At 47.7% G+C, this 17,977-nt stretch overlaps 1 protein-coding gene across 1 annotated transcript in view; it reads left to right on the top strand.

The window, feature by feature from the left end:
• The window catches only part of Arhgap22 (Rho GTPase activating protein 22), a 130,582-nt gene that overhangs the window by 35,400 nt on the left and 77,205 nt on the right, over window positions 1–17,977 (top strand). Inside the window, exon 3 of the mRNA XM_004646960.2 lies at window positions 6,593–6,680. Within this exon, the coding sequence (XP_004647017.1) occupies window positions 6,593–6,680 (88 nt within the window). The remainder of the gene's footprint in view (window positions 1–6,592; window positions 6,681–17,977) is intronic.

Here is a 17,977-nt window from a genome sequence, read left to right as displayed (position 1 = left end):
CTCTAGTCAGAAAATCAGCTTTTGGGTTCATTGATTTTCTTTATTATTTTCTACTGTTTTATCTATAGTCATTCAGATTTTCATTTTTCTTTCTTCTTTTTACATTGAATTTTATTTTATTTGCTTTACTTAGTTCCTGTAAAGATGTTGAGGACACTGATTTGAGATCTTGGGTTTTGTTTGCTTTTGTTTTTGTCTTTGTTTCTGTTTTTTAAGACACGTCTCGCTGTGCAGCTCAGGTTGGCCTAGAACTCACTATGGAGTCCAGGATGGCCTCAGACTTGTGTCAGTCCTCTTGCTTCAGTCTTCCAAATGCTGGGATTACAGGCATGTACCACCACCCCCCTTAATGTAGACTTTTCAATTTTTTTTGGCAAACATTTGGTATTATAATTTATCCTCAGGCACACATTTAAAGGCAACTTGCACATTATCATATATGTTTTCACTTTTATTCAATTCAAATTATTTTTCTTTTGATTTCTTATTTGGCCCATGAATTATTCAGAAGTGCACTAATTCATTTCCAAATATTTGATGACTTTCCAGAAATCTTTCATTACTGATTTCTAGCATATTCTGTGTGACCAGAAATTTCTAACATATTCTTTGTGATTCTCTCAAAGTGTGTTCCCTGGGACAAACAGCACCAAAAAAACTAATGAGAAATTCAGTTTCACCTGCTGCAGTGGGTGACCAAGGTAGGCATAAAGGTTGAAAAAGATTACTTGGAGACAAGACTTAGTTCAATCCCTGAGAGCTCCAGGGGGGTTCTTTCTCAACTGAGAGTGCCCAGCCAGTAAGGAAACTCTGAGAGAAGCAAAAGCCACAAAGCTGAGAATTCTCTGGTTTTTATTTAAGAATCCCAAGTAAGAGAAAAAAATCAGGCATAAAAAACCAATTTGGAAAATAAAATAAAATAAAATAAACAATTTGGGCCAGGATCAATCTCAAGGCAAGACAGCTTTTCTTGGGGGAAAGGAAAGGGCAATAAGTAGACATAACATGCTTCACGGATCTAAACTCCTTGTTTAACCATTTGATTCTCACACAGCCTGTGTTTTTTGTCCAGCAGTCTAATCATTTAGTTTAGTCATTCACTCCTGTCCAGGTCCCCCTCATTCACCTACTTTCCCAGACACACAAAATCAGGGAAACTGTGTGGTACTCTGTGCCAATCTGGTCCAACACTACAAATCAAAATGCTTTACTTTCCCCAGCTAGACCTAGAGGCCTAAGTCCAGGTCCAAAAGACCCATCTCTTACTTTTCTACTGTAAATTTGTACCTTAGCATTATAGTAGTGGGCTGTGAATATCAGTATCTTTCCCTGAGGAACATACAAAGCAATTTATGGGTCCACCCACTTAGTAGGACTAATGGCTGGGAGTGGGCACATGCACAAAAGCAGCAAAACAGGATTCAGACCAATCTTTGTGCTCCATCTGACTGATTTTGTGTGTGCTTACTCAAGCATTACAGAGGGTGCAACAGACCCACACCACTCTAGGATTTGTTTCCAAAAAAATTTTTTTTTCTGATTTTTATGGTAGAAGTAGCCAAATTAACTGTAATGACACATTAAAAATCAGATCTGTGAGTTTTGGAAAAGGTCAAAAGTGAATCATCAGGGATGGGGTGATAGCTCAGTGACATGAATACCTGCCTGGCAAGCACAAAGTCCAGAGTTTGAACCCTGGTAATAAAAAAAAAGAGAATCATCCAATTACTCATGCATGAATGATGAAAGTGATCCATTATGGTAAAATACATGCTTTCATAACAGAAGAGTTGTGTGGGTGGATGATGATGATGACTTTGATGCTGGCCTTGTGAGCCAAAGCTCCTGGGATGGTGAAATGGAACGAGAATGGACTGATGCAGACCCAGGGAATGCACAATCAGGTGATGAAGAAAACAGCAATGTGTGGACATATTTGACTGACCAAAATGTTGCAAAATGACCACTCAACCAAATGGGACCATCCAGTGCTAGAACTAGAGACATAGTGAACTAGAAAATATAGTGAAGGTCTTGGTAGGGGTGAAAAGGTATTGGACAGAATGCCAGCTCTGGCCTTTGGGGTTAGAAAGTGTAGCACACAAGATGCTCCAAGATGCTGTGAAATACATGAAGGCTGAGATGCAAGTAAGACATTCTGTATGCACCAATAGCCATATTTAAGTTGTATTTATTATAGCACCTCATTAGCTGAGCTGAAAGAATTCATAGGTCTACTATGCTTCCTAGGGATTTCTCATGGCGATCACGGGAATGTAAAAGACTCATTGAAAAGTAGTAGGTCAAAACATGGTACAAAAATTTATGTCCCTTGTAGATGAGAAAATGTTATGCTTTCAATTTAGACAGTTATCCTGGAACTCAGCCATCTGGTCTTTATTTGTTTAGTAATAAACCAAATGATGCTGTGAACAGACTTTTTCCCCTGTCTCTCAAACTAATGGGAAAGTGACATTTGATACTCGGTTTACCATTTTCCAACTGATGTTACATTTGCTAAAAGTATAAGTTGACCAGCTCAGGAACTGCACATAGGAACAAAGCAGAAATTCCAAAGGAAATGTTGCAATTTCAAAATAAAGAATTGTATTGTACAATATTTTAATTTCAAAAACATATAACATTGGCCTTGTACATGACAAAGAAAAGCAAACTGATACGGCTAATGTCAACATTGCACCATGGTGGAAATATTGATAGGGAAACCTTGACAAAACAGATACCTGAGATAGAAACTTTTGGCAAGAAAACCAAAGGTGGAGTAATTGTTGATGAGTTATGCATCAACTATGACGTCACTTGAAACACAAAACATTGGCCAATGATAATGCTTTACTTGATCCTAAATATATGTGGCATAAATAATTTGATACTTTACAAAGAAAATAACAAGTGAAAAACATCACAGAGAAATTTTCTTACAAGGAATGGGACTGGAGCTCATAAGAGATCATTTACAACAGAGGAAAACTGAAGATGTTTCTGCCCAGAGAACTATGTAACAAATTTGTGGAGCACACTAGTGAACTGATACGGTGAACAGGCAGACACAGTGTCACAAAGACCTACCATGATAGCGGGAAAACGGAAAAGATATCAACTGTGTCTTACAGGAAAGGATAAGAAAACAAAACATACATGCCACCAACATGAGTGATACTTGTGCATGGAACATGCAGCTATCATGTATGAGGACTACCTTGGATATGACAGTGGAAGCAAAGCTTATTTCTGTAGTAGGCTTTCATTTTTGTTTACATTATAGTTCACATAGATTTTTATTTTTGGTGTTATCATTTAGGCTTGAGTAACAAGTAAACAACTATTGTGAAAATGTTAATGCCTATTCTAAGCACTCATTAAATATTTGATATTTTATTCTATGAAGATCATATTTCCGGGCCAGCCAGATAGCTCAGCGGATTAAAGCGCCTGCTTAGGCAGATGCAGGGACTGGGGTTTTGGATCTCTGGCCTGTAGGCCCGGCCCTGCCCCTGGGGTATGCTGAGATGGCATTTGAGACTGGGCCTGGTGGTGTGTGCCTACACTCCCAGCATTTGGGAGGCTGAAAAACAGGAGAATTACTATGAGTCCAACTTGTGCAGTGAGACCCTGTAGACCCTGTCCTAAATACATAAAAAAAAAATTTTTTAAAGATCATGTTTTACTGCTAAGTGCATGCTGGACAATATAATAGGAACCTTCCAATAAAACAGCAAGATCACTGAGACATCAATATGTCCTCCAAAAAGGCCAGGAAAGCAGAACACATGCACAGTCAGTGTGGAACATGCTGCCGTCACATGTGCAGACTGCCTTCAGCGTGATTGCTGAAGTAAGGTTGATTTTTTTTTTGCAGCATTCTATTGCTATTTTCATTGTTGTTAATGTAGGAATTTATCTCTGGTGTTTATTCTTAGATGTTGTACACTAAAAACTTGTCAGTGTTGGCAATTTCAATGCTTTTTTATAAACAATAAATATTAAAAACTCAGTACTTTATTTTGGTGATATTTTTCATGGGAAGTATTCATTGTTTAATGTGATAAAACTCATAGCATTAATAATTCATTAATAGAAATATTCTAAAGAGTAAACAAGGGTCTAACAGACTAATGCTTCTGTGCCTTGATAGCCAAATTAGTCTTTTGCTCTGTCAAACACCAGCCCAGCTGTGTTCCAATAGCCTGCAGCCATCTGGGAATCCAGTTCAAGGTTAGGGCCCACCCCTCGCCTGACATCAGGTGCTTCACTCCAGCGCTGTGCACATCCTCGCATGACCGTCCTAACCAGCGTCCTGCACATAGTGAGCAAATAGGTCTGCTTCACTACCCACCGCCCCTGACTCCACTCGCGCCCTAACCCGCCCCCCTCATTGCCATAGCTCCTGGAACCAAAGTTTTCCTCTTGACATGGGGGAGGTTCAGGATCAGTATCAATAAGGACCACTGCTAAGGTCCCCTTGTCATGGGAGGGGGACACTGGGACTCACTTGAAGGCAAGGGAAGCAGCTATCTCAAAGCCATGGCCAAGCTGTCCAGGATAGCTTCCTGCAAGCCAAGTTATAGGTGACTGTGGTCGCCCTGTTGGGAAGCAGCCTCAGGCCTGGCCCACGTCCCAGCTCACCCTTGTTCCCGAGTTACTTCCCCCACATCCATCTGCTAACCCAGTAGGACCTACTTCATGGACTCCTAGACTAAATCCAGTACTTCAAACGAAAGGCCAGAGCTGTCACACCAGCTCCATAAAGAGAATCTGTTCCTTTTCTTCCACTTACCTGGAATAAAAAGTAATGTCCACATCAATATTGCTACTCCTATCATATGGATGACAGGGATTGAGGCACAGAAAAACAGAAAGGAAAACTGCTCGGAATTCCTTGGACACTCAGCTTCTGACACAGTAAACAGCCAAGATGCATCCCATCAGCTAGCCATGGCTCTCACCCAGCACTCCTAGGAGTTGCTTTCTGCCTCCTAGGGCTGGGTCCTCGCTTATTCCTGGTAGTTCCAGATTTCCCAGCAAGCAAGGAATAGTTATTCCTAATTACCAGGATTCCCAGCTGGTTCTCTGGTTCATAGTCATAACCCCGCTCACACAGCATCTGTGTCATCACTCTGCCTTTCTATTGCCTAAATGATATTTTCAGGTGTCCCTGCAACTTGGGTGCCAGCAGCTACAAGGGAGGCTCTTGTCACAGCAGGGTCTTCCTGGAGGAAGTGGGCTGCACTGTAGGTGCACGGTGTGGCCCCTTCATTTCACTTCCTTGCCTATGTAACTGAAATCATAATGTGCTTTGAGGGGCTTTGGGAAGCTTTACATGAATTACTGTTTCTTCAAGCAAGGGGTGCTCTGTGGCCAGGCATTGGGTGGTTGGAGCAACCTGGGCAGGTTCAGTCATAGGGGTGCTGTCCCCGCAACCTGGCATGGAGCCCAACGCTATGGCAGCAGTGATTGACTTGGCAGGCGTGTGCACTGGCCTGCTTGTAAGGACTAAGGACCTCCCAGTGTTCACTGTAGCCAGTAGCAGAGTACTGTCACGATGCCTGTCTCCCAGGGGAGGAAGCCGGGCACAGAGAGGCCCATCAGTATCCTCGGGTTCCACATCTCCCGGTTATCCAGCCTTAGGCTGAAAATCTTCCAAACGAAACCTGTGCTCATTTGTCATCATTTCCTAAACAATGTATTCTGTCAACTGTTGGCACTGCACCTATATTACATTAGGCATTGTAAGTCATCTGGGACGATATAAAGACTATAGGAGGATTATGTTCTATGCAAATGCTGTGCCATTTTATAGAAGAGATCCTCGGCCTTGGGTCTCTAGAGGGCATCCTAGAACTCTTCTCCCCAGGATAATGAGGATAATGAGGATAATGGTACTCACATGTACTGGGGAGGTGGCACTGTCTCAGCTGGATGCTTTGTACATAGTAGCTGACCTCCATTTTTTAGGTAAAGAAATGAGACCTTGGGCTGGGGTGTAACTCAGGAGAAGAGGCTCACGTAGCATACACGAGGCCCTGCGGCCCATCCCAGCACCACATCAAATAAATAAACTTTCATTAAACGTAACTTAAATCAAGACAAGAAATGTAAGCTCACGCTGCCAGGACAGGGCAGTATTGAACTCATGGACCTACGCACTACTCCCAGTCACCCAGGACCTTAGCCCAGGATGCACAGCTCGCTGTCTGGGCTGTCTAAATCTATTGGCCTACCATCTGAGAAAGATCACAGATGGGCTCCGGGCCTGGGGTGATGGGACACGGGTGCAGGTCTGCCTACACTTGCTTACCCAGGTATTGCTGGCCCCATGGTGGGCAGAGCTCCTACAGCTATGGGTGTCATCACAATGTCCCCTCCCAAGCAGCATGGGGTCTCCTCTGTTCTGGGCCTGTGACATGGAGAGGAAGACCATATTCCTTCCTGGGACCTGGACTGCCCTGCCAGGCCCCGGATGGCTGGGTCCCTGACCCTAAGACCCAAATTGTCCTTTCCCCAGGGGTCTGAATACAGGTCCCCTTCCTTAGCTGTTTATTTTTCCTGTTTGTGTTTGTCTCCATTTTAGGGACTTATTTCTCTACAAGGGACCCAGGTGACTGAACTTCCTCCCGGCCCCGAGGATCCAGGGAAGCACCTCTTTGAGATCATCCCAGGTAGGACTGAGTGCCTTTCAGGGGTTCCAAGAGGGTGTCAGAGGCTGTCACTGCACCCCTGCCTGGGGAGGGCAGATCCAGGACATTCACAGGAAGGCCAGCCTGGTCTCCGTGGGTGAGCCAGAAGTGCGGGCCAGTCTAGAGGACATTAACACTAGAAAGAAGTTAAAAATCCAAATGATAAACTAGATTTTTTAATTCATGATAAATGACAGGAAGAAATTGGTCAACAGGGACATCTGAGAGTGATGGTGCTATCCTGCCAGCAGTCACAAAATGGTTTCTTATAGTTCCATGTATCATATTGTGGTTGTCACTGAGCTGAGTAGAAATGCCTGCTAAGCAAAGTCATCTCTTCCTGGTGAGGCTGGGTTTTGTCACCAGTAGAGTCTGATTTAGTTTGGCCCCCACCAGACACAGAGCCCAAGACAAAGGCCTGAGCAGGTTATTTCAGAACTGGCCCCAAGCTGCAAGACAAGGGTGCAAGGAATGAAATGAGGGGAGACCAGCTAGGCATGTTAGTGACAGGCAGCTGCTGTGGGCCCAGGCTCAGCTCTAGTGGCATCTGAGGTGGCACAGAGCCAGCCTCAGGAGTGTCTCACCCGGGACAGGAAGGCTAGTGACCTGCCCATCTACATCCACCAGCCAGTCAGAGTGGCACCCTGCTGATTAACTCTGGCTCTGATTGCTCCTGACCTATCCCCTGTGGATGGTGCTGCCTACAGATAGGAGAAGGCCTGTGGTGACAGCCGCAGGGAAGAGGCCACCAGTGTGACCGGAAGAGTGAGTGTCAGGCAGGGCACTTCCTTCTGGGAAAGCACAAGTGGGACAGCCTGACTGGATGTTTGTGAGCCAGAGAGCAGCCACCCAAGGGCTCTGGGTGACAATAAGGGACCAATGTGACTGAACTTCCTCCTAGACCTAAGCCTGGTGAGGGGTGGACCTGCCCAGGCTCAGGCCAGCAAGTTGAAGCCATAGAGAGCAGGAGAAAGCAAAGCCAAGCCAAGGGTCAGGTGCAGCCCCTTCCCCACCTGTGATGTGAACCCTGGGGGGCTGGGATGAGGTGCCGGAACACACTTCTCAACCCGCAGGCCTCATGTGTAGCCTTCCGTGCCTGTGGCTCCCCATGGGTTCCTTCCATCTGAGGCAGTGATCTGGGTACTAAACTTCATGCTAGAGGTGGACACAAGATTGCCAAGTCTTGGTGACTGGTACAGCAGTAAAATTACAGCAGTGAAGACAGAGGAATGAAAAACAGGGCATCAGGGACCTGGGGGTGCAAGCCTGGCCTGAGGGAAGGTGAGGGGCAAGGTCAAAGCCAAAGGTGGCGTCACCACACACTAACCAGAAAGTCAGGCAAGCCTGAGCATGCGCCCCTGACAGGGCTGTTGGTGATGTCACCTGTGTTGGAGTCTGGTGCAGAGCTGTTCACAAGGATTCTTTGGACTCAGAAGGGTGCATCTTTTGTCCTACAAGGTGACATTCACGAGGTTGCAGGACTAGGAGGTGGGCGTCTCTGTGGGCCATTATTCTGCTGACCACAGTGCTCAAAGTAAAGGGATGTGTTTATGTCTATTTCACTAAACGCGTGCTGGAGATGGGAGATAAAAAGCCCCTTGCCCAATGGCACTCAGCTGGATGGTCGTGGAGCTAGGGCTGGGCTTAGGGCTAAGGCTCTTTTCATTTACACAACTGAATTCCACAGATCGAATGATGTATAAAGAAAACAGTATATTCCATTCACAATCTGGGGATGGGTGTCCCAGCTCAAGGGCCACATCCCCTGAGCATCTTCCTGTTGGTTGGTCCCCTACAGAGAACTAACACAGTGCAGGAGGTCAAGGGCAGAAGTATGCATGCCAGAGTCCAGGGTCAACTGTCTCCTCAAACAGACCTGTGCTCACAGGGATGCAAAATCCATGCACCAGCCAGTTAGGCAGGTTCCGGGGGCAGAACCTCTTACACTCATGGTGGGAAGGAAAGTTCAACATCAGTTTTGGCAAGGACATGCAAACCACAACAGCTTGGACCCAGGTGGTCTGGCATCCCAAGCCACATTCCCAGGCTGCATCCAGTGTAGACTCTCCAGAAGGCTCCAGAAGACCCCACATCCTTCCCATCAGGCTTTGAGGTCCAGTGAAGGAAGGTTCCAACCTCTTCTCCTAGGCATGGTAACCATACCCCGGCTGAACTGCATCCTTGTGCAGGTCCCCGGAGCTGTCCTTGAACACTCAGCCTCTCTTAGAGGCCTGGGGCACAGCCAACTGCCGAAGCTGCTGAGGGAAACCAAGGCAGGGGAAGGTGGGAGAGGAGCTGATCACCTTTGCAGAGTGCTAGGCGCCAGTCTGCAGAGCAAGCCCCCACACCACTGTGCCCAGAGCCTTGGGAGTACTCCACTCCCTCTTTCATGCAGGGGCATTGGATTCTGGGGCCTCTCATCAGCGTGGTGTGATGGAATCTGGGGTGCTTGTGCCCATGGCTCATGCCAGGTTCTGGATGCAGCTGGCTCATGCCAGGTTCTTTACAGCCTGTGAATGTGTGGACGCCAGAGAGCTGGCAGGCTGGGGAGCCTGGCCCTCGCAGGCCAGCCTGTCCCCTGGTGCTGGACTTTCTCGTACCACCATGACTGCACCTATAGGCCTTGTTGGGGCTGAATTTGCAAGTGTGTGTGTGTGTGTGTGTGTGTGTGTGTGTGTGTGTGTGTATTTGATATAGGGTCTCACTATGCAGCTAAGTCTTGTAGTGATCCTCCTGTTTTCAACCTTCCCAGTGCTGGGATTATAGGTGTGCACCACTACTTCCAGATTCAGCACACCTGGGGGTGAGGCCAGGGGATGCCAGGTGAGGCCAGGGGATCCTATGTGGTGCCAGGGATCGAACGCCTGCCCCAGTGCTTGCCTAAGCAGGCACTTAATCTGCTGAGCTGTCTTGCCAGCCCTGGGGCTAAAAATTAACAACAACACTAGCGATAAGATTGGAGTGATCCTACCCTAAACCTCAGCAATATCCCTCTGGGTCCCTTAGTGTTTTCCTGGGCTAGAACCAACCTCAATGAACCTTGAGCTATCAGGATGGTCTTTGCCCTTAGTCAGTTATTTTTGTCCTGATCCACAGGTTAGGTGTTAGGTTGACTCGTATTGCCTGGAGGCAGAAATGGGGGTGACCCCTATGCTGAGCACAGTCCCCAGGGAGCAACCTCAGGCACAGAGGAGCCATAGGCTGGGGCTGGGGAGAGTATAATGCAGCTAGAGGACCTGTGGGGCTCCCCACGCAGTTCTGAGCATGCCTGAGTGGTAGGCGCTGGGCACAGAAATCTAAGAGAAGAAGCCTAGCCGTGAAGCCTGTGGATGAGCCCAGGGCCCCGACAGGAGAGGAGAGGAACTACTTGACTGTTCTCACTAAGGTTCAGCAGGCAGAGGACAGGCAGGGCATGTGAGAGCCCCTCACTCCCCACCCAATGCTTGAGAAAAGGAAAATGAGAACCCGCTTGGAAATGAAATTGAAATTATGGTGTGACTGCCATCTAGTGGAAGGACCTGCCAATTTCGCTGCCCACTTTTAACTCCAAAGTGTCTTGAGTCCCAAGGGCCACTGGTACTACAGCAACTTCTTTTCGTCCTAAGCTGCAGCCACGGCTCCACTCCACAGTCAAATGCAAGAGTATGGAGCAGTGGCTGCAGTTGCTGTGGGCAGAGGTGACGTGCATGCCTTGATGTCACAGGAACTTGAAGGAGTGTCACCCATACAGTTGGGAAGCCTCAAAGAAGGGGTGACTTGCATGGCCTTTGTGTCTTGCAAGGACAGTTGCTTATCCACAAGATATGCTTTTTGTGCTTTATCAGATAGGGAAAGTCAAGTTAAGACCCATGGCACTTAGTTCTGCTCCACAGTAGAGGGAGCACTCACAGGCTGGCCCCAGAGGTGTAGCTCAAGAGTGAAGCAGAATGTGGGGTTCCCAGGCACTGTGGCTGAGAGCTGGTAGAGTAAGGTGAGGTGGGGCCTCATGCTTGCCAGAATTCTCTTGGGACAAAGAGGAAGATGATACCAATCAGGTCTCAGCTGGGACTGGGGCTGGAACTCGGAGGACCACCTGTGCCCAAAGGAGCTGCTAAGGCGGGGACCCCAGCTGCTTACTGCCACCAGCCAGGGAGGGTGTGGCAGCCTTGCTGAGGGGAGTGGGGAGCAAAGAAATGCTTCCCCTCTGCCTTCTTCCCATCCCAGGAGAGGGGCTAGCAGAAGTGGCCTCTGCCGTTCCCCACCACCTCTCCAGCTCCAGAAAGAGCTCTGAGCCAGAGGTGTGGAAGCAGGATCAACAGTAAACCCAAAGGGACACACACATGCTGAACCCTGGGAGAATGGTTAGGTGGGGATGTCAGGGACAGTCCTAGGCAAATAAGTCCTGGGGTTCATTCACACTGTGTACTTTGTATTTGGGCAGGTTAGCCGCTCCAAAACTCCCATCTCAGCATCCTGACACAATAGAATATATTTCTTGCATATGAAGTCAAACATGAGTGTTCCTGATGCCAGCAGCTTCCAATCTTGTGGCTTTGCCATCTGAAAGCTGTGCTTGCAAGAACGTCTTGCTATCTCCAAACTGGGAGCCAGGCCTGGAAGATGCCCCATCCTCTCCCAAGCCCATTGGCCCTGAGTCACATGGTCTGGCTAAGAGCAGGGGATTTTGGGAAATGTAGTCCAGCTCTGCCCAGGAGGCAACTAGCCTGGTTTGATGAGCAGCAGGTAGTCCTGCTGTACTGATCAGTGGGGCTGGTTATCTAAGACAAAGAGTCACAGAGACACATTGCCACCTCACAGAATTATCAAGGGCAAGTGGACAGACAGGAAGAAACACATTGACTCACAGGATAAAACTAGCTGAAAGAAGCTTAGAAAGACAGAGAGTTGTCTGAGCATGGAGGACTGGTTCCCAATGGGGATCATCAAGTTCTTCTAGGACAGAGTGACTAGGACCCTATTCCTTGAAGGTTAAGTTGGCCAAATGTGGGGTGGGGTGGGGGTTTTCCGGCAGAAGCATCAGGATTAGATCGTGTCGTCCATAAATGCATAACTGAGTTTGAAGTAAGGCCTAAAGCAGCAGGAGGTCAAGGTCATTAGTTGCCAGAATGGAAAAGGATCATCCACAGGATGGCATAGACAGCAGTGTCAAAGCTTCCCAAGCCCGCAGTGGGCCTGCTGAGACTCTGCTGAGTCTACACTGGGACAGAGGCGGAGACAGGCCGTTGGCTCTCGGGGTGAGGAGCAGCTCGTGGGAGAAGTGGGGAATACTGCAACCGTGATTTATGAACAGTGATAATTGTCTTTTATTGGTACATGTCTGCCATGCATAATGATTATATTCATCATAGGGACTCTGTACCCATACAGAATACATCTTAATTCTTTTCCCACTCTGCGCTTCTCCCTTTGACCCTTCCTCTCCTCCCCATTTACAAAAGTTTTATTCCCATTTTTCCCTTTCCTTCCTTTATCCCTTTCCCTTCCTTTCCTTTTCCCTCCTGTGCCCTGCTTCCCCTTCCCGTTTGGACACATTCTTCCTACTTTCCAGTGTTTGGCTTGCATTTTGCTCTTCGTGTACCCTTTGGGTTTCTCACACAAAAGAAACAAGGCAATATCTAAACTTGTATGTCCTACTTGTTTTACTTCAAATTTTTGGCCTTGGGGGCATCCATTTACCTAAAAATGTCTCAAATGTATCCTTCTTTATGCCAGAGTAGTACTCCCTTATATACACAAATCACATTTTCTTATTCATCCACTGATGGGCATCTGGGCTATTTCTGAGTTTTAGCTATTGTAAATAGTGCTGCTATGAACATGGGCGTGCACGTATCACTAACAGCAATAAGGAAGGGGATGCAGGCAGGCTAATGAGTAGAGAAGTTGATTTGAGCTTTGAGTTCCAGCAGGAGACTAGGGCATGGGCCACTTTACTTGAGGGGAGGAAGACTCCCTGCACCTCTCCCTCCCTCTAGCTAACTGTGATATGAAGGGGGAAGGGAAAGATGCATCCCCCAGGTTGGTCACTCCAGCTCTTTGCAACACCCACCAACGTGGTAATTCCTGGGACCCTGACCATATTTTGCCACCAAAGAAGAAGCTGGCCCGAGGTAACTTTTGCACAGCAGAGCCATGACAACCTCTTGAGGCTGCAGGCAGAGGTGTCTGGTGACTGCCAGGTTCCCAGAGCAGCCTGTTACCTCCTCCGGGCACAACCTAAGCCTTACCACAGCTAAGGGGTCTCTTTCCCTATCCTGATAGTGTCCTGAGAGAGTAGAGCTTCAAGATAGCACGATTCTTTCATGATATGAGTGTGAGGTGCGGTGTTCTAGAGGTTGCATACCCAACCTCATGTGGGTGCTGGGCGCTAAGCATTCATGGTGTTCTTCCTAAGGATGGTGGCTGCCCCTGCCACATTAATCCTACCTGCACTACTAGGAATGACCTGCCCATCCCATTTACCAGATGAGCCACTGGGATCCCACAACTAGGGGTGGGAATAATAGTATGGAGGATGAGGCTTGAGCCTAAGCTAGCTCTGCCTCCAAGTCCTGCGTCCTGAGCCCTGCTGCCCTTCAAGTACTCTGTGTGTTCTGTCCTTCTGGGATAAGCCCTGCCCCCTAGACCATTTGAGTGAGTCTGTCCCTTGGTCTGGATCTCAAGGGCTTACCAGACTACAGCCTCCTTGGCAGTGTAGGCCTTTGGCCCCAGGCCAAGTTGAAGCCTTCCTTTGACCCTGCAAGGACCTCTGACCCTGCAGCTTCTTCTCCAAGTGAAGAAACTGCTTTTGCATTCTGGGCAAGCCCAGAGGCAGGCCAAACCTCCTGAGGTGTCCCAAATTAAGTAATCGATAAAGCATCTTAACTTGCTGGTCTCCTGCTGGTATTAGCATAATGCTGCCAATGGGAAGCAGGTTGGTTAACCGCAGTACTCAGACCAGAGCGCTAAATCTTTCTGCTGAGTTACTGGCTGGATGTGTCTCCAAAGGGTCCCAAGGGCAGGTAGCAGAAGCTAGCTCTGCCTAACTCCAGCCAAGGGGGATCTCACTAGAGGGCCAGCAGAAAGCTGGGAAGTTGCATGGGGGTAGGGGGCAGGGGGGACGGGCAAGCAATGTTGGGATCTTGGAGAAGGCTGGGTGCTGGGCAGGCTGACTTCCATGAGTCTCTGGGCTTGCCCTCAGGCACTGGTGCCCCGTTTGCCTCTGCCTGTCCTTATCCCTCTTCTGCCTGCTATCACCAAGGGCTGACCTTGAAAGAGAGCCAGTGTGGAGATTACTGTGGAGGAGACAGATCCTCAGTGCCAGACATGCCCAGAGTATCCAGGATCCCATTAGCCGCCGCTGAGCAGGAGGGGTGCTGATAAGGTACTGTCTCCTACCTCGGCACCTGGTACCAGCCAGCCTGAGTCTCAGCCTGACCCTGTGCAGTCCCCCAGGAGTCTGGCTGTTGTGCCCGAGATGGCAGTAATGACCAGAAGTGAAATGACCTGTGATCTCCCGCCATTCCTACTGCCAAGAACAGGAGGATCAGCGAATCCAAATGGGCTGCCCACACCTCCCAACCTGCTCCCAGTCTGGCCCCTCCTGTCTGAAGCTAAACAGGACGAGGTGTGGGGAGTGCCTCAGGGTTCCTGGAAGGATGGACGTGGAGCGAACCCTGCCATGAATTCCTTTCCCCAAAATCATATTCTAGCACATTGTCCTTCAAGAGAAACAGCAGGGCACCTTTGCCATTGTAGATTTCCTAGTGCGTTGCCATCTTTATTTTATTTTATTTTATTTTATTTTATTTTATTTTATTTTTGTAAAAAAAATAAGGAAAAAGGGCTGGTGAGATGGCACAGTGGTCTAAAGCACCTACTTAGAACAAGCTTAGCAAAGCACAGGAACCGCGGTTCAATCCCCCAGCACCACATGCCAGCCAGCCCCGCCCCCTGGTGGGCTGAGCTGGCCCCCCGCGCACACACACACACACACACACACACACACACACAAATAAATAATTTGGGGCTGGGAAGATGGCTTATTGGAATAAACGCTTTCTTGGCAAGCACAAAGGCCTGAGTTCAATCTCCAGTTCCCCAAATAAATAAATAAATAAATAAATAAATAAATAATAAAAAGCAGGTGAAATTAATTTTAATAACAAATTTTATTTAATCCATCATATCATTCAAGCTGTGATCAATATAAATATTGGTGAGATTTGAGAGAAGGTGCTGGAGATCAAACCCAGAACCTTACACATGCAGAGGTACACTCTCTGCCCCCAGCCAGATATTTTATTTTCTTTGCAAAAAATTGTTCTAGGGCTGGGGATATAGCTCAGCAGTTAAGTGCCTGCCTATCGAGTGCAAGGTTCTGAGTTCCATTCCTGGTACCCCCCCCAATTTTTTTTTAATTAAAAATTATGCTAAGCACAATGAGGATTTTATGCTTAGATTACTTCTCCTTTCAGGCACTAAATTTTCATTCTGTATTTAGATTTTATAAGATATATGGTTGATAAAGTAGACTCCCCACATGCATTATTCCACACTCACTGAAGCTTTTTCAGTGATAGAATGGGATATTGGTTTCTGAATATAAAAGGAAATGAATTAAAATTGGATGAACCACACAGTTTCTCCGTCACACAGGGCTGGCCAAGCACTGCAAGGCTGGCAGCACCATGTGGCACGGCGCAGGGTGGGATCAGGAGACCCACGGTGCTGCTGGCAGTGGACTGGTGCTCACCAGGAGCCCTCAGATGAGGAGTGGGAGGGGAGGGAGGGTGATCTCAGGGAGGGAAAGAGGAAGAACAGGAAGGGGAGGGGCCTGGGCTTGGGCTCCAGCCTCGGGGCGGAGCCTCTACTCGCTGGCTAGAGACCTGGGCCAGTGACATCCCTCCTGGCCTTGTTCCTTGTATGTGCTCTATCCTGAGGGCTCTGCTCTGGGCCCCCACTTTCACCAAATCCTGCTCGTGTGGGAGCCCCTCATCCATTACCTAGGAGCCCCTCCAGATGGCCTCCGAGAGTAGGCGGTCTGTAGGCTGGTGGGCAGCCTTGGCCTTCATCCTTGAGATCAAGGTCATAGTCCCCATCAGGTGATGAACCTGCGGCCACTTCCCTGGAACAAGCCCATCCTGAAAGCAACTGTAGTGAAGGAATGGGACACAGTGATGTGGGTGGACCCAAAGATCATAACCATGATGTTAGATGAAATCGGCCATGCGGGAAGGACAAGTTACACATGTTCTGCCTCCTAAGTGGAAGCTAAAACATTTGTCTCAAAACCATGGAAGGGATTGAGGTGCCCAGAGGCTGGGGTGTGGGCAGGGTTGAGAGGTGAGGGGGTGCAGGTGATAGGAGAAATCACCTCTAGTGTTCTGTACATAGCAGGGCAATTGTGGCCCTCAGTAATTACTAGAGAATTTCAAAATAGCCAGGAGAGGGGTTTTAAATGTTCTCAACATAAAGCAATGATACACGCATTGCCACCAAAACTGCAATAGATATTTAACTTAAAATATTTATTACAATAAAAGGCACATTGCTATTAATCTTCAAAATCCTCCCCTCATTTTAATCCTATCCTCTTGCCACTTTCTGAAGCAGTTCTGGAAGACCTCTTTCCTGAGGGTCTGTATGTGGCTGCCTTGGTCCTGAATTGATGATATAAAACATTTACATCGGTTTCTATCCAATAAAAACATTATGTCATGTCCTCATTTACCATATTGAGTTCTGACTCTTGCCCAAAGTCAAAATGATCAAGGAAATGTTTTGAATCAAGTCAGGCATCAAGACAACCAGGACGGGGCATGTAAAGCCACTCCTGAAAGAGCACCTCCAGACTTCCAGAATTATTTGGTTTCATTGTTTTCTGATACTGAGGTTTGAATCCAGGGCTTTCACATGAACTTCATTCTCAGCCCCTTTCCCCCTTTTTGAGATAGTCTCCCTAAGTTTGCAGGCTGGACTGGAACTTACAGTCCTCCTTCCTCAGTCTCACAGCATGCTGGCCTTACTGGTCTGTACCATAACGGGTTGCAAAATGATAGGAACAGGGCTGGTTTTGTTCTATTTGTATTGTTAGGGATTAAACCCTGGGAACTCGCACTCAGGTATATCCCCAGTCTTATTTACTTATTTGTTTATTTATTTATTTATTTATTTATTATTTTTGTGGAACTGAGGATTAAACTCAGGCCCTTGTGCTTGCCAGGAAAGCACTTATTTCTACTGAGCCATTTCCCCAGTCCCATATTTATTTAATTTTTGAGAAATGATCTTGCTAAATTGTCAAGGTGTGACTCTACCTTGCAATTCTTCTGCATTGGCCTCCCTGAGTGTTGGGATTACTAAAATACCTAGGGAGTGGTATTTCAGTGACATGATGCACCTATATCTTAGGGTGCTACCTGGCCTGTGGTAAGTACTAAGCAAAGCTGAGCAATTGTTTAACAACGGAGCATCTGCACATTTGAGAAGGGATGCACTTATTTCCAAGGAGTATGTTAGTGATCTTTTCAAGTAATATGCTCAGTAAGATGTTTATTCTTCAACCTCTGGAAGAAGGCTTTTCAGACAAAGTGCTTCTCAATTTAAAGCAGTGGGTCCAGTGGCTTATATCTTTCGAAGAATAGCAGGTGCAGTCTCTCTAAACTGTATGACTCTCATGTCATCTGTGGGCCCACAGAAGGAGCAGTGGGCTCACACCTGAAGACATAGGAAGCAGAGTTTTTGGAAGCTTGGTTAGTGAGCTGTGTCATGGTTTAGTTTCCGTGCCCTGCCTCCCCAGATACTGTGCTCACCTGCCCGCCATAGTGGCCTCTTGTGAGTCTGCATGCCTGCTGTGTAGCCTGTGCACACACCTGATGGCCCGACGAGGGCCACTGGCCCTGGTACAGGGCAGTGTTAGGGACAAGTCCCCATTTCACACATTCTGCAAGATGCATGGTTAAAGTTCATGAGCAAAGGGTTGAGCTTCTCTTTAGAACAGGAGGTGGAAGGAGGTGCCAGCCACAGGCCACAGGCCAAGGAAGCGTTACAGTCTGGGTCGTCAATTCCCCGCAGGCTCATGCGTGCAGAGAATGGTCCTCAGCTGGCGGGAGGTGGGAGAACCTGTAGCAGGTAGGGCTGAGCAGATCTTAGCTTCCTGGAGTCAGGCTTTTGGTGGAAGTACTGGGACCCTCATTACCTCTCCTCCTGTGCTTCCTGGCCACCATGAGATATATATTCCTGCCATGAGGCACTGCCACAGGCCCCACGAGGTGGGCCAAACCCACCACAGACTGGGA

Source organism: Octodon degus, unplaced genomic scaffold (genome assembly GCF_000260255.1).
Source record: "Octodon degus isolate 3935 unplaced genomic scaffold, OctDeg1.0 scaffold00285, whole genome shotgun sequence".
NCBI classification, from domain to species: Eukaryota; Metazoa; Chordata; class Mammalia; order Rodentia; family Octodontidae; genus Octodon; species Octodon degus.
Note: the sequence above shows the minus strand (reverse complement) of the source record. Positions and strands in the feature narration are given on the sequence as shown.